General features: G+C 45.7%; 1 protein-coding gene across 4 annotated transcripts; it reads right to left on the bottom strand.

Annotated features, from left to right (window-relative positions):
• Nucleotides 1-164: 164 nt before the first annotated feature.
• zfyve9a (zinc finger, FYVE domain containing 9a) lies at nt 165-21332 on the bottom strand. 4 transcript variants are annotated; one of them, XR_005711796.2, is made up of 20 exons: nt 21041-21332; nt 16361-16469; nt 16106-16213; nt 13623-15079; nt 12167-12266; nt 11564-11740; nt 11279-11442; nt 10456-10594; nt 9994-10116; nt 9468-9623; nt 8430-8654; nt 7314-7396; nt 6703-6807; nt 5551-5701; nt 5383-5463; nt 4694-4856; nt 3921-4026; nt 3458-3625; nt 1932-3262; nt 165-1647 (listed from the first exon to the last, which is right to left on the bottom strand). XR_005711796.2 is itself a non-coding variant. In XM_040171278.2 (19 exons), exons 3-19 carry the CDS (start codon nt 16173-16175, stop codon nt 3101-3103), a joined length of 3630 nt encoding a protein of 1209 aa, XP_040027212.2. In that variant the 5' UTR covers nt 16176-16213; nt 16361-16469; nt 21041-21332; the 3' UTR covers nt 440-3100. The 4 variants fall into 4 exon arrangements, 2 of the variants coding, with proteins under 2 accessions (XP_040027212.2, XP_040027213.2); XR_013467142.1 differs by having other exon boundaries at nt 10477-10594; nt 21041-21298; XM_040171278.2 differs by having other exon boundaries at nt 440-3262.
• Nucleotides 21333-21588: the final 256 nt, after the last annotated feature.

The following is a 21588-nucleotide window of genomic DNA, read 5'->3' as shown; positions in this document are numbered from 1 at the left end:
CGCTTCTCAATTTGAGTGAGCGGACCCTTTACTGTCGTAAGCACAAGGAGACACTTAATACCATTTTTAAAATCAGGTGAACTGTCAATACGATGTGACAAAATGAGACGAGACGGTCACAGCCTTTCCGTTCCTTACAAGGAAAACATGAATGCAACCTTCCGTTTATCACACGAATAAGGAAAACGGTTGCCCATCATTTTATTTGGTTAAAACACTTGTTTACAAAGTCCAATGCTGTCACACTTTGTATTTACAGAATAATCTCTGATAATAATCCCTAAAACAGAATCACGGCTTTTTTTAAATTCTGGATTGAATTTGCTCCACTTAAAAGTTGTATTTCACCGTTGGCAAGCATTTTTTATTTAGTAAAAAAATAAAACAATTCAGAAATACAACTTTTCAAAAACAAAGGATAAAAGGCAAAAACTACTCATTTTAATTTTCTCTATAGATTTTAATTTTACATATTCAACAGTTTTTGATAAAGATCAGCTGTCTTGACATTTAGGGCCTGGAAGGGAAGGAAAGGACAGGGTTTTGACTGTTTATTAAAAAGGAAAAAATACTTAAAACAGAACCGAGGCCATGATGGAACTGGATGAGTGGAGTTTCTTTGTTTCATCCACAAATTCAAAGATAACTGTTAAAAAGCTTGTTTGCATGCAGTGTTATAGGTTTAGATCAATCTTACAACTCAATACAAAATGAAAGAAATTGCTACTTTTTCAGTCAAACAAAATTGCACCTTTTTTCTTTTGGATTTAGGACGTATTGCACACAGAAAATGCCCAAACGAAACGTAACAGAAAAATAAACCCTCGCGTCTCCTCTTCATTAACGCTAATTTATAAAAACAGAACTGCCGGCGGCGGCCGACAGACGTCACAAAGTGGAGACACAGTGATTGAGAAACACCAACTCTGGTCTCATCACAGTAATAAACCCAGAACTGCTGACCTTTGACCTCTCATTCGGTCATTACTGAACATTTTGAATCCCAATACTTTGCTACGGCGGCTCCTAAAATACTTCAAATCAAGTAACAAATACAGAACAGCTGCAGATCGAATTCAAACGCATCGGCTCGTCCGCAGGTTTTTTAATGTGATTGTCGGATTCAGAATTGCGACAACGAGATTTAGAATTGAGACTTGGTTTTACATTAGCACGATTAAAGATGCAGAAGTTGCCGTAATGCAGAATGATTACTGTACAGAGTGTTTTGACACGACACAGTGGTTTTTGGTGATTAATCTAGCCAGAAACTGAAAAAAAAACACACATTTTACAGATCTGAGCAGAAACAGGAGGAATACATTCGTATGTTTTTTGTTTTTTTCCCCGCAGGTCCACGTTGCTGAAGGAGAGCAGTCCAGAGCAGAGGGAGAGCGAGAGAGAGAGACGGGCTGCAGCCACCGGTTTACAGACGCACTCAAACGGTTGAGGCGTTTTGTTTTTTCCCCCTCGATCGACAGGGTTCCAAAGCAGGTCGGACGCGTCTGCGGCGGGAAGTTCATGATTTCAGGGCTTTGGAGGGACGATAGAGTTGCAGGGAAATGTGAGATGGAATACATTCAGCTTCAGGTCGGTCAGACTGTCGTTTCTGCAGGAACCCCGGATCTTTACAGTTAACTTTTCTGCCTTTGAAAAAAATTAAATTATTAGAACCAACATTCTTACGGAACAAAGCGGCAACCCGGCGCTCGCCTCCACTCTCCTGTTAATGGCTTAGAATCCAGTGCACTGCTTCTGCAATTTAATACAGTTCATATATATATATATATATTTAGCTTTACATCTTCAGTTATTCTCTTTAATATAACTGCAGTGGCTTTTCCAACAAGAGTTGATGGATGAGATTTAAAAACAGATTTCCCTCTTAACGCTTTATGTACAGATCAAGTTTATTAATAAAGCATTGGAACCTTTTTGTTTTAAGTCGGCGGTCCATCGCAGGACGAAAAGGCTTTTTTGTAACAGGTTTTCACAGAGCGTCAGTCCGAGGAGTTCATGACGATCCCCTCTGTCTTCGTCTGGGACTTATGGAGGCTACAGATGCAGAGTTGAAACGGAGCACAAGTTACTACGCCTATAAAAATATGTACAGCAGGTTAATGAACCGAAGTATCTGGTGATTGACGCGTGAAGCTAAACATGTTCCATTTTTTCTTTTCCCCGCTCGCTGCTGGAGGCACTGAGCACCGTGGTGCAAAAGAGGAAGAAATGAGAGCGAAATAAAAATGACCACATCACCTTCCATCCCCCCATCTGGACGTCAGAGGAAAGCGTCCAGACTTCCCGGCGGTGAATAAGAGTCGCTCTTGTTTGAGAGCGTCCGTGCTACACGGAGGTCACAGGGTTCAGCTGCCACGGTGACACGCGGGTAACGGGTGGGCTACATACAACGCCTATGAAAAGGGTTTATTCTCCCTGGAAGTTTTATGGTTTTACAACATTGAATCAAAGTAGTTTTTGACAATGATCCACAGACATCGTTCTTTTAAAGTATAAAATACTTGATTGCTTAACTATTGGCCTCGTTTTCATCTGTTGTACGAAGCCGTTTAGTTCTTACTGTTGGAAGTCTGCATTTCTTGTTTGTTTTTTTAAATAAAACAGCTGATTGGAGAACGCATGTGAAACCGCTGTGTTTGGTCAGAAGAACCATTTCAGCATTTAGTGAGAAGACAAAACTCTATCAGTCTGACTTAAAAGCATCTTATTGTGCAAACATGGTTTTGTGATTGATGTTCCGAATTCATACTTTCCACATGAAATACACTTTGCTTCAATGTTGCACAGACAGTAAAACTTCTTTTTATAGGCACTGTAACGCCACACTGGGGCTGAACAGTATGATCGCCGGTGTTCAATTCCTGCTCGGAGCACCTCGAATGAACACCAGACGTACCCGTCAGGTGAGGTTCAGGTACACAGAACACACAGGTGGCCCTGCTCAGAGCTTCCTCGGGGCCCCAGGCGGCCCTTGGATGCATAGGTTGGACTTGAGGAAGGCTTTTCCGCCTGGCAACTGCCAACTCTTCTTCTCTTTTTGTGACGCCCCCCCCCCCCCCCCCCCCTCCTCCCAGGACTCCTAGGAGATGATCTCCAGGATGTAGAAGACCAGCTCCATGACCACCGGGCCCTCGCTGAGCTGACACGCCCCGCTGTGGATGACGGGGATCAGAGCGCTGTCCAGGTCGCTCAGGTACTGAGGCAGAAGAGGCTGCCCGTTGCTCCCTGCCAGGTAACCCACCTGTGACAACGAGGATGCAAAGAACAGCGGATTTTAAAGGGCTTTATTGTTCACGGAATTATCACAAATTGATCGGTTTCCTTTACTACAATCCCACAAAAAAAAAAAGACTGCTCTTAGTAGATAGTCCCCAAAATTGACTACAATCTGTATGAACGAGACGACAAGATCTCTGTAACATCTGAGCCGTCCCACCTGGTCAGAGTCCAGAGTGACCCTCAGTCCCAGCTTGGCCATGCCGTCCTCCTTCAGCAGCTTCAGGTGGGGACAAAGCGCCATGCAGAAAGCTCTCGCCACGTTCTCCGTCAGCCGGCTGTGGTCGGCCGGGTCGCTGGGTTGATCTTCACTCTGGAGGAAAAACACCTAAAAAAAAGTATATATAGAAAATCACTACTTTACAAACATGCAAGTTGAAATAAGCATTAACAAATGACAATTGTATTGGATTCTTTGATGATTCAGAAAGTTTGAGGAAGAAGAAGGAAATATATGGTGCAAGAGATGTTGTTTACAGGTAAAGGACAGTGAAAGAAACCAGGTTAAGCTGCAGTGGAAACATTTAATTGTAAACCTAAATGGTTGGTTGCTGCTGGTCCCAGTTAAAAGACGGAACCTGCACCCTCGTGGTGTTGCCTTTTTACGAGGGTCAGCGGCGTACCTCGGTCCAGCGGATGACTTTGCCATTGGCTTTGAACTCTGAGCCGTGGAAGATCTTGACACTGATGATGGACTCCATAGACTTCCCATCGATGGGACTAATGACGCTAAATAACCACAACACACAAAACAACAGGACATTTGAGTAACTAATGCCATAGTATGGCATTAAAGCATAGTTGGTCAAATAAGTCATAAAAAACATTAGTATATTAAAAGTGTGAACTTAAATGTAATCGTATAGTATTTTGTGAAGATTTGATTAAAAATGTTCGATCATATTTGGGTCCTTCTGAAGTATCAGGTTCAGGAGAATGACCAGAAATTGAAGGCCTCCGGCTCCGACTGAGGCGTAAACATTGTAAGAGGCCTGAGGAAAAGGAAAGCCAATCACTTGATAAAGACTTCGGGTGAAATCAGGGTTGAAACTGTCTCAATTACATCTAATAGTGTAAAGTTACATTTAATTGACTGCGTTGGTGTTCATCGCAAAGCCACGTCAAAGCGCATCACTCGAAGATTTCCCTCAAGCATGCATAATGAGTTTTTTATAGCAAAGTAGTAAAAGCAGCGGTGAGTGCAATCGTATGTGACATAAAAGCATCTCGCCTCACCAGGTCGAAATCAGTTCCAGTCTCAGAATCACATTTGTTTGCGACGCGCAAAAAAAAGGTAAAATCTAATTCGGTCGACCCTTCATTTGCACGAGATCGTTAAAAAAACAACGTATTAACAAAGCTAGAAGACACGGGCCTCGTCATCATCCTTTCTCACCCCTTGTTGAAGTCGTGGTCGTCCTCGGTCCACTGGATGTGGACGAGCTCCTGGTTCTCCTGCTGGTCGGCTTTACCGCACGTGACGGAGAAGTCCTTCATGTCCCTCAGGGCTTGACGTAGAGAGTCCATGGTCTCCGCTGTGATCTGGATCATCACACCGTCTAAGGGTGGAGAGAAGTTAGAACACGGGCCATCACGATTTCTGCTTCCGAACCCCTTCAGGTTATGTTTTGGGACGTTGAATAACTTGAATCCTTATATATATTATTGAATTATCAATAATCGATGAAATCAAAAGAACTGTTATTTGTAGCCAGCTGTCAGAAATAATAAAACCAATTTTGAAAACCTATTTCCTATTTTGCAGTGTATGTCATTTTGAATAATGCTCATCTATTTTTGAGTGAAATTCCAGCGTATTAATTATCTGGAAAATGAATTAAATTGATGGAATAAGTTGCATGTGGCATGAATCTGTCTCACACCCAGAATTGTGCTAATAGGCATAAAATCTTTAACAATTGGTTAGTTTATTTATCTCTTTGTGCAGCATGAACTTGTTGCAATATGGGCTTTATTCCTTGTGTGTGTCCTGTGTGTTAATAGAGACCATACAAATGTACAAATATTCTAAACCAATATTTCAGGACGTTTACAGCCAGGACGTCTTTTTGTCACATTTCTCACCTTCCACAATGCTGGTTTTGGCCAAGAAGCCCGACGACACTTTCAAAGCACCACTGAATACAAAGAAGCAGGCGCCAGTAACTGTAGGAAAAAGGAAAAATAATCACAATTCAACTACATCACAGATCAACTAAACAAGTTTTTGTTTTTTTTATGAAAAGGAGGCACCTTTGCGGGGCTGGTGATGGATGCTGATGGCCTGCGTCTGGTAGTTCCCGTCATCGTTCTGGACGCACACCAGGTGGGAGTCGGCCCGGTCATTGAAACACGCGCCCATGGCCAGCACGTGTTCGTTGGACTTGTTCATCGCCTTCATCAGCTGCAAAGACAAACAATAAACCAGGTCTAAATGAGATGCCCCCTGGAAGCGCGAGCCGAGGAAAGTGGGCTTAACGAAGGCGGCCTGGTTAAGCCTTTCGATTTGGGCTTGTGGGGAAACTCATTCAAATGGCGTAGAGATGACAGATTGCAAAGAAAGAAGTCGACACGGGCGGTTATCAATAGTTGAAAGATCCCGCATAATTCGGTTTAAATTCTCTGCGCTCTCTCTGAAGCCGTCCTCTGCCAAATCCAAAATAAAACTGAAAGTCTGGAGGGCTTTAACCACTCGCTGCGCTGAAGGCTCTCCTGCAAGCTGTTGAGAGACGCTCTCCACTTTACTTTATCTGGTTCCCATCTGCTGCTGCAACAGCAGCCGCCGCCAAACGCTACAACCGGCAGCGCGCTCTCTCTCTCCACCGCCACTTTCCTTCCCAGCCAAAAATAGTCCTCTGTGCGTATCACTTCTTCTGCTCAAGCATTCATTCACACCTCGCGGGCAGCGGCACTAGAACACGTCGGCAGCCCACGCCCAATGTTCGGCTGCAGGGACCCGGGAGGGATTGTCACACCTCACCTACGCAGAGTGAACGCGCCGGTTTGTGTGTTAATGATCAGGGAGCTTCGTAGGCGCCTCCTCCGGTGATGTCATCGGTCTGCAGGAGGGCTTCGTTTTTTGTTTGAAAAATGATCTGTGACTTTGGGGTATACCGATATGCGACTGGAGACACGAGGAGAGAAGGGAAGGCCGTTCGCTCGTGTCTTGAAGTGAAAGGTTTGCAGCAGTTTTAGGGAGTTTAGACAACAAGAGATTTACTGATGTAAAAGCTGTCACAACGTGAAAGGAAGGTCTCCCGTTGCTTTGATCTGAACTCTGTTGAGGCTCCTTCCTCATCCATGGTTTTGGTAACCACGCATACCCACATTTGTGTATAACGGACTGTGCCAGTTTAATTTAGTGTGTGTTATGTGTTAGTAGATCACCAGACGTGGGACACTCACCTCATTGTACCGATTACTGGGGATCTTAATGCTCGTCTTCTTCACCTCCATGTCCACCACGAGACCTTTCACCACCGGTAGCGTGTACTGGTAGTTACGGAAGTCCTGAGACCGGGACAAAGAAACTCAAGTTACATGTTTCAGTGAAAAAGTTTGAGAAAAAATGTGTCAACCAGGCAGACACAGGTCTGATAAGGATAGAGACACACCGAGCACCACACAACACTGACGCTTTGTTAGTTATGTTTACATTAATGTCAGGAGACCACACAATGCATGTGATTGGATCTTGTATTGCGGCGGGAGGACCTGCTCCTCCTCGTTGCCAGTTTAGGGCCAATAGAAATCTTTTCTTCTATGTCTAACAACAAGTACAATCATAATGTTCTTCCTGATGTTAGTCAGTTCTTCCGGACCTGCGGGCCGACAGAACGCAGCGCAGATACTTTACCTGTAATCTGACAAATAAAGCGAACAAGAGGAGTTGTTTGGCTGAATTGTTCCACGTATCCCCAACCGTGATTCCACATTTGATCACGTTTTTTTCAAAATGCATAAATGAAGGCGCTTCAACCTTGAAAATAAACGTTGACAGAAACAAGGCAACTTACTGCGAGCAGGTTCATGATGGTGTGACCGGTCTCTCCAAAGAGGGGTTTCCTGAAGCGAACACTGAACAGCGGACACGGGTAAACTGCAAAACAAAGCGTTTCAGTTGAGGATTAATTGACAGGAGAACTGATACAAACTACAAACATGTTGTCCTCTTTCTAAAGTCAAGGCCACCGGGTGTCTCAGTTCGTTTGGGAGTAATCTTCACATTTGAGGTTAAACCTCGGTCAGAAATGTGGTCACAGAAAGGGATTTACTTTTATTACATTAGTTAGATTCAGTGTTTGTTCATGTAGCATTTCCAGGATTTCTTCATGCTTTCATTAAATAGCACAGCTTGTGTTTCTGGTTTACTCATAAATGCAAATGAGCTACGAAACACGTTGAACTGTGCCTGTAAAAGAATGCGGTTTGTCTTTTTCCTCAAGCAACCAAAGCTCCTTAGATTACTATTTTTAGCCTTATCTGAGCAAACAGCTGGAAATGAGATCTCATTAGCAATAATTAAAAAAAATAAATAAATAAATCCATCTCAACCTCAATCTGCAGTTAGCGGGATCCACTCGCTGACGAGCAACCCGAGCTCCTGCTGTTATTGCTCGGGGTAAGAGAGCTACACTGACTGTGAGGGGGACTGAATTCATGGTGATGGCAGCATCTTGTGCTTAAGAGCCTCGGCGGAATGTGGCTTTTTATTTAAGCATTCTATCCAAGCCGGCTGGAGGCAGGAAAGAGGCTTAGCAGAGGCAGGCGGCGCTTCGTGCTAGGAGGTCTGGCTGTGAGAAAAGGGGATTTGGTGGTGATCAAAAATAAATAAATAAAATCACAAGACCTACTGGTCCGTGTGAAAAGCTGCGAGAAATGTTGAGTACAGCCGGTTTGATGTCTACGAGCTTCATCTGACAATTGACATACTAAGCTCTACAAGATCAAGCTGGATCGTAATATTTTACCATAAGAACCCATCACACTCGCACCCTTTGCTTTCCCTTTCTTCAAATCAAACTGTGATGTTCGGTTCCAACATGTGACAGAGAAGTGTCATCTTTTTTTTGGTCAACCCTTTCAAAGAAAATCACTATACACCGTGAGCCCCACAGCGCAGGTGCACTCACATCGGTACTCCGCGCCCAGCCGCAGCATGAGGCGGATGGGGAAGACCTTGGCCCAGGGCGTCTCCCACTTCTGTACCAGGATGCCGAAGAGGTACGGTGGGTTGGGCAGCAGAAGGTCCTGCAGCGACTGGAAGGAGGGGCTGATGTAGAGGAAACCGCCGTGCTCCTTACTGCCTAGGAAGCTCTGCGTGAAGAACGAGTGACTCAGGTGGCCCAGCACGCTGCCTTTAGGAGACGAGGAAGAAAGTGGAGGGAGGTTAGTGATAAAGGAGATGTGAGAAGGAGGGGAAGGCTGAGCAGGGTAAAAAATGAACACAAAAAGACACACAAAAGGGGGAAAGATAGTGCCAACCTTTGAAACAAAATATGCATTATACCTGAAATTACAAGGGTGCTAGAGGCCATTCCTTGTCTGATTTAAGTTCTTCAACAGTGAATACAAAAGGTATCTTGCCTGCTCACCCTGCAGCCTCATATTACCAGGACGGCTTCATGTTACTAATTATCTGGGGGAGGAATAGCTTGCTTTATGCCACATAACCAGATAATGACACGACAAAGCTCAGTGGTTGGAACTTGCTAGAGCCAGCACTTCTTCCCGAGACCTGACAGGCAGCAAGTTAATCAGAAATGACTCACACAATATGGCTCTGTTGCTCCAGCCTGAAACTGCCCCAGTGTGACTATAAAAAAGGAAATAGCCTGAGGGGAGAGAGCCGTCAAAGTCACCCACTATTAGCCTATTTTGCACCGCAGCATACGGAGTTGAAAACGCACAATAAGCGCTGGAGAGATGTCGAGCCTGCAGGGAGCCGACCTGACAGCCGGATGCTAATGTCCTCTCCACGGAACAAAAAAGTAGAGCATGAACACTTCCCCTGTACATTATTCAACATTACTTTAAGGTTAGCCGTTCCTTTAACTGGGCAACACTTGACAGGGAGCCTCACCTGTTGACAGCACTACTAGTGAGCGCATACGGTGGAGGTGGAATAGTTTCGTTGGGCCTCCTGGTGGAGCCAGTGATTGTGTGCTTACCACTGAGGGCCTCCTGGTAGAGTTGCACAAAGTGGGTGAAGATGTCTTTTGGGATTGTCTTCTCGTCAGGTAGACACTGGAGCAGAATGACCACCTCTGCCTGGCCGACGGCGTGCATGCCCTTAGTCGTCATGTACCAGCACTTCCTGTTTACATCTGTGGGGTGGAGAAAACGAGGGGACTGGTCCGTCACATGTGCAGGAGATAACTGGCAAGACAGATTCACACTTCAGAATGGCAAATCTGACGTGTTTGTATAAACTGTTTTACATAATAGTCATGACAGCAAACGATTACTTCACTATTTACGACCGTCTAAAATGTTTAACGCTTAATTAAATGTGTTCCTTAGAAGGCTCCTATTTTTTACGAGGTGCATAACATTGAGTCAATAAAAACTGAGAAGAACACTAACGTCCAGTTTGTGTAACGTCCAATGTGAAGAACCTTTAAACTTTGTAAAATCACTGAGGAGTGACGGTCATAAAAACAACATGACATCAAATCCACACATAAAAATACTCACAGTTGACAAGCTTGACCATGGCGAGCAGGTTAGCGTTGAGCACAAAGACCAGAGGGTCTGGATTTTCCTCCTCCAGCTGCTGCATGAGGACGATCTCTGACGGCTTCTCCTCCACGGCATAGTCTGCAAGCGGGGTTGAGCACAATAAGGAGGAGGATGGAGGGAGGAGGGTGGAGCCAAGGTAAAGTTAGATAAACCAACAGCAGACGTCGGAGCGAGGATGATAAAAGGAGTCACATGTGAGGTCAGAGAAAGAAATGATGATCAGACCTAGATGCGGGAAAACTTCTGCATTCCCATGGACAACCCCCCCCCCGCTCCGTACCCCCATTTGCAATGAGTGGTCGAATCATGAGCCGTGAATACAGGACGCAAGTAAAAAAAGTACACACACAAGCACAAACACAGCGGCTGTCGGAAGCGATGAGGAGGCAGCAGAATGGTGAGGATGAGGGCAAGCACCTGTGATGTGGCCTCCCGTACCTCCTTTGACTCCGGTGGAGATGAGGATGGGAGGGAGCCCGTCCTCTGGGATCAGACTGAGGGCGCTGCCCACGGGGCTGCCCACCAGCGCAGCAGTGGTGGTATGGGCTGCCTGGGGCTGGAGAGGAGGGGCGGGTGCGTACAGTACAAGTCAAAGGTTTGAACACACCGTATCATTCAATTGACAGCATGTTTTGTGTGACTGTGTCTGATGAGCTTCTCTCATACTCTAAGGGACCAGTTGGTAATGCAAACTTTCTGATACAAATGTGCGGTCTCCAAAAAAAAAAAAAAAGTCTGCTTTTAGAGCAATTTCTGCATTCGGGTTGGATTATGATGAATGTAAAAAACAAATCCATGACAGTATAACTTATGGCGTATATCATGGCGTCATGTACAAGTCTGATTTCATAACCAAGTTCTTTGCAGAGCATCACGTGGTCATTGGAGATGGAGCCATTTCAAAGCTTTAACAATGATTTAACAGACCATGAATTATCCTCAGATGTGGCATTCAAGTCCAATGAGCATACAAGCAACACAACCACTGAAAACAATCCACATTCCAATTGCTGTTCTCTCATGTGTTGGGAGACAAACTTTAAGTGGGATTTCTAATTCTGATTAAGCAAACATGGAATGTTTCTTTTAAACTCTCTCCAGTCCGTGACCCAGCCAGCAAATCACCAAGAATCCCTCAGAAAGAGTTCTTTGTGGCTTCAGAGTAGCTAATACACCCATAATAAGCTCTCGTAATAGCATTAGCTGCGGGTCAATGTTTTTTTTTTCGTGCCGAGCCTACCTCTGAGGACTCGGAAGTGGAGGATTTGTGTGAATACATGGAGATAGCCAGAGACTGTGAGGGGGTTGAGCTGGAGGCCGGCGGTTTAGGGGACTCTGCCGTGTCTCCGTTGGGTAGCAGTCCATCAGCAAACCACACCCTCCTCTGCTCCCGGGTCAAGGTGGCTGAAAGGTGAGAGAAACACCATGAGGTTATGTTAAAATGTTATGCAAGTAAACCTTTATCAGAACCAGCACTTGTATAAAAAGCAGTGAGGGTTTTTTAAATTCTCTGTAAAGGTTGTACCCTCGTTGCCGGACGGTTTCAGGACTCCCACAGGCACCATGACCGTAGGAGGAGGGGAGCTGAGCACCCCGGAGGCCTGGGCCTGCTGCAGGGGGGGGATGGTGGAGCAGTACTCCGCTGGGTTGTTTGGGTTCGGACTCTGGTTGCTTCCAGTTGCCGGCGTCTCCCATGATTGAGCTGAGAGAGAGACAGACGACACCAAATTCCTGTGTGTGTAAAAACTAAACCTGTGGGAGAATTTTTTTGCAATATATTAAATCCAACATATAAACAGTAATTTGCTTGGAATGGGTCATTGTGAAAAAATAAAAACGTATAGCCAACACTGTAATACTGTATGGATTATTGCCCCAATACATACAGTATTATGCATCACATTCATGCCTTAATCATAAAGCAGAAAAGGTGCTGAACAACCTGCCACACTTTAGTTAAGCTTTCCTGCAATTCAAAACATCTCAAAATTACTCACCATCACATTATGAATGATGTAATGTCTTAATTTAAATTGAGCAGCATCTTCAGTTGCATGTACGTATTAAAAGAAAATGCACATATGCAACATGTAAATTGGACAGAAGTATCTGTGTACTGGATGCTCACCACTCGTCAGAGCAGGATGACATGTGACACAGACGCGAGCCTCCTTCCTGTCCATGTACTCGAGTCTGCACTTCAGGCTGCAGCACGTCGCACAGAACACCTTCAAAAAAACATGTGGACAAAGAAAAAGATTTAGTACCACATTCTTAGAAAAGGTTGAGGAAACTGAGAAACATTCCTGCAAATTGTTTTACAAAACTGAGAGAATGATTTCCTTTTTTTTTTTTAAAGGGGAAGAATTAAAAATCAGTTGGGATTTACTGCAATTGTGGTGCAAATGGACCATTTCATGGTTATGGATTTCCTGTACTCTACCAGGGCGTCAATGAGCACCAGCTGTGCACAGGCCACTTTCCATTTATTGCACCTCATTACCCAGTACCATTCAGATCCTACAAGCACCATCAAAAACTGGTTCGTGGGTCTACCGGTCTGGTGATGGGTGCACTGAGGATCCCACTGCGTCTGTTGTCTGTGGTGTCGGTATTACTGCAGTGCCAGCTCCTCCCCGCTCAAGTGACAGAGAGTGGGTCGGTTTACCACCATGGGAAATTAAGTGGCAGTCCTGAGATGTTCCAGTGCAGCGTCAGCGACCACGTCTTTACTTAAAGAGCCGCCATGATCATCCATTGAAGGATGTCATTTGATTGACCTCCTTGCCAAAGCACGTTTAATAATATTGTGGGAGTGGAATATACCCATCATGCTTTTGAAAAAAAAAAAAGAAAAGAATGATATTTCTTGTGCTTTTCTCCTTGACTGGATAGTTTTGGGCCTTTTGTTAAAGTAAATTGTTGCAGTTGTGTAATTTGTGTTATTTTGAGTTTATTTTAAGATTTACTGCCAAATGATTACATGTAAGCGTAATTACACAATTAAGAGATTGATAACTGAATTAATCCAGAGAAAAGTAAGTAAGTACAGTCTTGTTGTACTCTGAACCTGCCCTTAAAAAGGCCAATATCATTGGTAATTCCCAGAATGTCCTCTGACAAAACTCCAGGAGAGGTGTGAACATTTTGGAGAAGGTGGATACAAAATAATGATGACAGCGCTGTAACAGCAAGCATGTTTTTGGCAAGAGTTTTGAAAGTCATGGCCCTTAATCTGAAATGCAATAAACATCCAATGGATGCACTGCATCATTCACCCATGTAGACGACCCAAACTGCTATGGGTAGGAAATGTTTACATTCCTTTGATGGATTTCTGGATAACTTTAAAATGTACAAAATAGTCGCTTTAATTCCAAAGGACCCATGACCCTTTCTATTGATGCTTTAGATATGAGATTATTTGTAGTGTAGCTGCTTTCTCCACGGACAGCACATTGTCGAATTATTATGCAATCATAAACACACACAACCCATTATTTACTAAACTAAATTTCACAGGTTGGTAGTTCATTGTTTGTTTGGTTTTATTCTGGAGGTTCAGATAAAAGCGGTCCACTGACCTTGCCGCAGGCCCTGCAGTGGTGCCTCCTCTTGGTGAAGGTAAACCGGACATCACATTTCATGCAGACGGGAGCCTGGCAGTCAGGCACCCACACAGGGGCCACCTCCCCCAAGGAGCTGACGGGCTGCCTGCACACAGCGCCCTGTTGGCCCGCTTGGACGTCGTTGTCGGGGCTCTCCGAGGGCACCGGGGGCATTGAGTGGACGACGGCATCCCCGTTCACCCCGCCCGCACTCTGCTCGGCCCCGTTGGCCACAGTTTCGGGGGCCACGCTTCTACGACACTGGTTCTCCTGGTTTTTGTTCCTGCTGGTGGCCGACGGTCCGAGCTGATTCTGGACCTGCCCCACCACCGGCTGTGGGATTTGGAGCTTGAGGCTGACTGGCTGCTTTGGTCGCGCCCCTCCGTACGGGACGCTGACGGGCTGCAGCCGGTTGTTGTGGGGTTTGGGATGGGTGCTACCGGCCGCCGCTGCTGCTGCTGCTGCTGCTGCTGCTCCTCCTCCTCCATCTCCACCCTCTTGCTTGCTTTCCTCCATTTCTTTCTCTTCAGTGACAGAGTCCTCTTTTGAGGGGACGGGAGAGGGAGAGAAACCCTCCTCTTGCCCCTCTGTCTCGTTAAGCTTGGAATGGTTACCGCTCTCCTGCTCCAAACCATTGGAAAGGCTTGATACTTTGATCAGTTGGTCAGGCTGTCCGTCTGGACCACATGTCCTCTCTATCTCTGCCACTCCGACCTTGTAAAGTGGACATAATCCATTCACCTCACAACAAACCTGGATATCCGTCCCCCTATTCAAGAGGCTTTCTACCTGCTCCTCTTCCAAGTGTTCCGTTTTTTTGTCGATACAATTTCGGTGCAAAACATCAGCACTGCCCCCTCCCGTAACATCTCCCCGGTTTGGTGTCAGTTGCACATCGGGATGAATTTTCAGAGACGGGGTTTCATTTTCGTGCCCTAACACAACCTCGAAGGTAAAGTGAGTGTGATTGACAGCGGAGCCTCCTCCTCCCGCTGAGGGAACTCTCTCCACCTGATGAGGCTTCGCCTCCTGGTCGTAAGCGCCAGGCGGGTCGTCCGGGGGAGAACGGGCCCCCTCGCTGAGCCCGCTGAGCTGAGGGCTGGCGGGGCAGCCATTCTGCACAGCAGCGCAGGCCGTCACCGGGGGCGGCGAGTGGTCGTCCGTGCCCACCAGCTTGCCGATGTTGGGCTGGAGTAATGGCGGGCTGTGGACGTCTGCCGGCCTCTCTTCCACCCAGGATGGCAGCTCGGCACCGGGATGCTGCTTAGGGGAGGCGCCGGGCAACGAATCGGGGAGAGTTTTGAATGGCAGAGGACTCTCCTGCGGGCTGAGGTCTGCGTGCGTCAGGGCGGGGTTCAGAGAGAGCAGGTGGGCCGGCGGGGCAAGGATCTGGGTCCACTTGGCATCGGAGAGAATAGGATTTTCGGTCTCATCTGGCAGAGAGAGAAGAGAGGGGAGCAGACCGTTATTTGCAGCTCATGTGCATGACATGACCTTTGTCTTTATGTGGAGAGTTGAAGTGGGGTTGGTCGCTTTGCTGCACTTTGAATAGAATTTGTTCCATACATAATTCACCCTAAATTTTTTTAATTTACAAAAGCAAATTGACTGTTTCAAGACAACTAGTACAATCATACACACTCAGGTGATCGAAGGACCTAAAAATGGAAGCGAGAAACCAGGAGACAAATTAAGAAATGAGGTTGGCGTTGAACAGGGAATTAGTGTGTGGATGGAATGTGGGCCAAGTGACTCGCCCCCCACTGGGAGCCATCAGTAAAGCTGCCACGTGAATGCTGAGTAATACAAGCAGAAATTCATATATATATATATATATATATATTCAAAAGGACTTTCACACACAGTGATGTCTCCTCCCTTCACTGGAATTCATACTGAGCTCTCTCTAACACAGACACACACAAGCTGGAATCTCTGGCGGAGGACACACAGATAATTACTCACAGGCAAAATACACCCTGAGCTCATAGTACCATCAAATATGCTGCGTTTGGGGGACTGGTTATTCTCTGGGGATCATCAGCCATAAATCAGGAAGAAGGCAGCCTATTTGTACTGGAAAGGTGAAAGTCTGCAGATACGCCGCTCCGTAATGTGTGTTTACTTTACGAGAGCCATAAATATCTCTGTCAACGCCCATTTTTTATCAGCATTAAGTGTGAAGAAAATACTATTTTCTTGCACCACTTCCACACAAGCCCAAGGGAAATTGATAATCCAATTAGTCCTATTCCCTCTCTGCACGCCCTCAATAACCAACTGCACACGTTCCTCAAAGTCATTGGGCGGTGGCTGATCGTAACGAACATCGCTGATTTACTCATGGGTACCATTACCTCACCACAGATACAGCCCGTCCCATTGTCATTCACAATGACTCATTGTTTCTCACCGTCTTGTCTCAGATTCTTTGTTTTTGTTTTTTTTAATTGCCTCACCTTCGTTCTGCTCAAACTCGTCCAGCACCTTATCCAGGTTAAAGGCCTCGGCCTGGAAGTAATTCTCCATGGGTCAGGAAGCTTCCCCCTGCCGACGGCCGTGTGAACCTGGTCACACGAAGGAACGGGTCGTTAATAAGGAGATGCCCCGCGTGACCTGAATCGTACCGCCCATTTCATATCTCGGTTTAATATCATTTAAAAGCCCCCAGTGATTTGCTCCTATATTAAAAACATATCTCCCGCAGTCCTCACCTGCACAGAGGTCCTCCCCGGCAGTCCCGGGTGGTGGGTTTTCGTTCTCAGCAGGTTTCTCTTCTCCGTTCTCACTTCACCCAGTCTGGCAAGCGCCCAGCGCCCACACCTGAGACGCGGAGGGAAACCCGGATCAGTAAAAGGAGCTGCTTCTCGGCCTGTGAGGCCGAGCCTGCTGCTGGCGACACGATGAGCGGCGGTGTGGTTACAGCCGGGCAAAGAAAGTCCCACAGTGTGTGGAAGTCAGAGGCCGGCTATTCCGCGGAGCCACGGCTTCGGAGAAAGCAGCAGAGTTTTTCGCTTAGTTTAAAAGGTGCGAGCGTGAACCTCACGTCGGCACTAAACCGTGGAGGCGCAGGACGGGAGGCTACAAACCAGGCTTAAAATAAACAGTCTGTTAGCGAATGAAACAAAGCAACGGCACGTTAAATTAAGACTACAAACCTTCAGGCCTGCACAGTCCAGAAGGAGTATGTTGACTCAGATGAGGCACAAGAACTCAATGACGTCACCGCTCAAAGACCAACTAAAGTTTTAGTAAATACTTCATGATGATCACATTCGCTTTTATCTACTCAACAGCACAACAGTGATTTCAGCTACATTCAATGAATTAAGCCTTTCTAAACCAGTGAGAACCTCCAATACAAGACCGTAGCAACAAGTTTATATAAGATAAACATCTTATACCACCCGGCTTCCCCGCAAAATAGACGTTACCATTAAAAAAAGAAAACTCTGCACCTCTTAGTTCAGGAGGGAAGCCTATACGCAATCCTTGACTTTGGAAATCGGCACTGTAAGAACCTGAAATGCATAAAAACAAACAGACACGTCTCCACAAGGGCAGGAGGCCATCCCTGATTAAGATTTAATTACTCTGCAGAGGCGGCATTGAATAATGCATCTTTAGTCAAAGTGCGTGAAAGACTTGTATTTTTAGAAATGTAAATTTTGAAAGATGCTTAAAAAAAAAAGGAGACATATGTGCATGCGAGAGTATGTCAGTCAGAGACTCTGTAGGACTATAACACAATTGGTCCTGCAGCCACATGATGTTAATATCACGCCGTGTTCATACATGCTCCAACTACTCAACCAATGGCAAACCAAAGCCATCACATGCAGCAAAGCCAGAATATCCAGATTCTGACGGTTACTCTAATTGACCTCTAAACTATTTTAAAGACTTTTCATATTATTTAATAGAGTCCATGATAAGGTCTTAAAGTGCTTGGGAATCTGACAAACAGCGAAGCCAATAACATTCATGTGAAACATTGTGAAACCGGAGTAAGATAAAAAAAAAGTTGCCTATTTTTAGCCAATGCTAGAAGCGAACCCCGGATGCACCACTTTGGTCCAGACTCAAACATCTCATCTACAACGAGATGGGTTGCTGTAAAATTCAGTAAACACATTATGACCGATTATCCCCCTCAGGAGGCTGCTGTCACTACTTTGGGGACCCTGGGACTTTTCCTCTTGCGCGATCATCGGCTCAAAACGAAGTGCGTCCAGTGTAGCTGTACTTCGTGTTCATTGGACGTTAGCAAATGATCACGCAACATTTATTATCATGCGCATGGCAGCGTGCAGCTCAAAACAACGCTGTGAAACGACACAGCCTCAAAAGAAACCATTGCTTTTCTACAAAGGCTCTTATACAACACTGGACTCCACGCCTAAAACGTACGGCCATTATTACAGTTCTGAAATGTTGGCCCGTCTCATTGTATACATCACAATGTGTCAAAACAATGATCGTAAAAATCATGCAGGAAAAAGGGGATAACTTTAAAAAAGTTATGAGCGTGTAAGCGTAGAACGCGCATAGAACGTTTACCAACACGTCGGCGGTCTCTGCTTTCAGAAACAAGCAGACGGCCGCCGCTCCTCCATCAGTGCAGCCGGGCTCGGGCCGCCGGTGTAAGCCAGACATGCTAATAATGAAATGGCCTAACAGACGACTAACGCAATAAACCACGCCTGACTGGACATCCGGGCAAGGCCGCCAAATTAAATAAGACACGGGCGTAAACAGCGAGAAAGCTCGGACAAAGTGGAACGGTACAGCAGTTCATTAAGTCATCGCCGCTTCCTGCAGTCACCTCCTCGCACATCGAGTGGAACTTCCTCGCTAAACAACCACTGGCGTCCTGCTCCTTGGTATTTATATGGATATGTTCATATAAACTTCATTTTGTGCAATTCAGGGTTTATAAATTTTTATTGATGGGAGCAAGAAAATGGTGTTGTGAAATCCTTGATAATAACAATCATCTTTGTCACAACAAAACAGCATTTAAGTGCACCATTTACTGTCATGTTCCACATACGAGTGCCAAGGTTTGGAATAAACTTTCATGCTCAAAACGTAGTGCTTAATTTTGCAAACGGAAAGTCTCAAATAACCGCCGACATTTGGTGCATCGGATGCATCTCGAAATCCTCCCAACGCAACTTGTTCCCTCGACAAATATCTTCGATTGTCAAATTAAGTCAAAACTTGCTGGGAAAAAAAACAAACTTTTATGACACTCGTTCACTTATTTTCTGGAGTGTCCTTCAGACAGCACTTAAGAGTGAGGCCGACTTCATGGGTCATTATTGGAGGTTATTGGTTTGCGAAGATTTTTTTCATCTAGAAAAAATAATTGATCAGTTTTATTATTGCTCGCTCCCAAACCGTCACAGAGGATGGTTTTTAAAAGGGAGGTTTGTGCAAGATGGTTCCATAGAGCGTTGACTCTTTATTACAGGACATTTTGGGGTAAAAGACAAAATGTTTTTCAATTCCAGCTTCTCAAATGTAAGAATTGCTTTTCTTTCCTTCATACGCAACAGCACTAATGTCGGACATGATATAGACTGCTCGATTACATGAGGAAAAAGAAATCAATACACAAATAGCCACCCTACTAACAGTGCTGTGCGGGTCACTGGAGGTACAAATCCTCCCATTTGGAAGGTTCCCCTTGATAAAGTGATGTTCTCTCCAAATAATTCTCCAAGAAAACAGACTACATCTCGTAGCATTCTTCTTTTCCCCAGGGCCGCGAGCTCACGTCCCGATAAACAGCGTTATTACATCCATACCTCACACAGACATGTCGCAGACGCCTACGTCTACTCGGGGCGAGTGCAGGAAACCTCAAATGATCACTTCCCCTTTTTAAGAATGGACTGACATCACTTTCCTAACAACATGATCGCCTGACCGAGGGACACATGGTTATGTAACGCTCATGTCTGGGAGTTGGCCTACCTTCTCCTGGAAGGATATTTGTTATTCCATTCAAGTGTTGCTATGGATCTAAGAAAGTACAGGAAAGCACATAAACTGCACCCTGCAAAAAATGTTTGTCTCTCCTCAGTAATTAAAAAAAGGAATAAAAAGATTATTTCTTTGACGGGAGAGGTTGAAATGTTAACTCCGTTGAGATTTGAAAGAAGGGATAAATAAAGAGAGGAGCTGTTCTTCCATTACAAAAGAGCTCCTCCGCTTCACGGCAGGTGTCAGAAGCTATTATCTTCTTCTCGTCTCCCATGTGGTTTGATCTACATTGAACACTCACAAGAGCCACGAGAGGAGGCCGAGCTCCTCGGGGAGAGGTGACGGTCACCCACGTCTAAATGGTCTCTGCGTTGGATCAGTCTTACCGATCGACCCCCGGGGGGACCCGTCACCCGAGTGGGTTTGCAGTGAGATCAAGGTGGTTACAAAAGAAAACAATACAAAAGACTATAACTGGCGTCATTATTACGTTTTCCCTTAAGGTCGTTCCTCACCGGTGGGGACTATCTAAGGGGCCACTGGGTCCCACTGAGTCTCTGGTGAATCCATCTCCAGAGCTTCACCACCAGAGATGGGCCCAACAAACGGATGACCATTAGTTTAAATAATGCAACCATAAAAGTGGCCTACAGGCCAAACAAAGCCTCGGGAGGTGGATATTAGTCACGGGTAGACTGGGGGGCTCCATGGGGGGCTATTCTGTGTTATTAACGTGGCGGGGTTATAACAGCTGCTAAATCACGACAGCACAGCGCCGTGTCGCTACTTAATAGTTCACGTTAGTTGTATTAGCCGGGGGGACCGCTAGCACGAATTCAACGCCCCCCCGGCACACACCACACACCGAAAAGGTCACAAGGAAGTTTCCAAAAACAGTTAAGTACATAAATGGTGATAATTGGAAATAAACGTGGAGCCCCCCAAAAAAAGCACCGCCGCACGGCAGCGGGCGGGGGAGCCGCTTGGCGCGGCTCTGCAGCGGGTAGTCGTGCTGCCGAGTCGGCGGTCTGTGCCACTTTTTTTCAACGGTTGTTTCGACACAAAGTCCACCTCGGCTTGGCTAAAACTAAAAAAAAAGCCCTTCGCGGTCACTTTAAACGGCAACCTTCCGCCGCACTGCTGGCGTCTTTTCTGGTGAGCGTTGAGAATATAACGTGTTGACGCGTTGTGTAATTCAGCGTCAGATAGTGTTACCGTGACGCCACCGCTTCGTTACGATAGCTTGAAACAGACCGGGATTAAGAACAAGAAATGGGGGGGGCGAGGGTGTCACACGTTCCCCGCCGACTTTGGGCTCAGGTGATGTGACAGTTGCCGTTGAAATGGCGGGTTGCGAACGTTGGAGCAACAGCAGCGACGTGAGAACAGATTCAGTTACTCACCGGATGCATCCTCATCTTTACGTACGGTCCCGCAGAGCCCCTCCGTCGATATCCGTCATACTTAATCGCCTTTGAAGGCTATTTTTGAGTCTCCTCGCGTAAAAACCTCCGCTGCGCTAACTCGAACGGCACGAATCGTAAAGTACAGCCTGTAGTCGACCGTAGTTGTGCGACAGCACTCAGGGATCCCTCCCCTCCGGGTTCAATGTAGGGAAAAAAATAAGGAGAACCGACAAGTCCACCAGAATGGACACGAACAGCTTCCGGTTGTATTTACCAAAATAAAGGTCCCGCTTTCAAATGTTTAAAACGACCACTCAACACAAGCATTTAACAGCGTTGGAAAATGTATTCGGGTGGTTTATTGAAGTACAATCTGTACTACAATGCACATTGTTACATTTAAATACAATTGAAAATAATAAAAATACATATAAGCAGAGTGTGTGTAGTTCTAACTTAACTAAAAAATGTATATCATGCAAAAAACATAATTATAACCAGAGTACCTAGTATGCGTCTGGAGAAGTACACCAGTGTTATCAAAA

Source organism: Gasterosteus aculeatus, chromosome 3 (assembly GCF_964276395.1).
Source record: "Gasterosteus aculeatus chromosome 3, fGasAcu3.hap1.1, whole genome shotgun sequence".
Classification (NCBI taxonomy): domain Eukaryota; kingdom Metazoa; phylum Chordata; class Actinopteri; order Perciformes; family Gasterosteidae; genus Gasterosteus; species Gasterosteus aculeatus.
The sequence above is the reverse complement of the archived record's forward strand: the minus strand, read 5'-3'. Positions and strand labels throughout refer to the sequence as shown.

Coding starts and splice junctions, on each gene's coding strand:
- zfyve9a (XM_040171278.2), bottom strand. CDS start 16,175: ATGGAGAATTACTTCCAGGCCGAGGCCTTTAACCTGGATAAGGTGCTG. Junction 11,741..12,166: donor TCATCCTGCTCTGACGAGTG/GTGAGCATCCAG, acceptor TCTCTCTCTCAG/CTCAATCATGGGAGACGCCG. Junction 3,626..3,920: donor AAGTCATCCGCTGGACCGAG/GTACGCCGCTGA, acceptor ACTTTTTTTTAG/GTGTTTTTCCTCCAGAGTGA.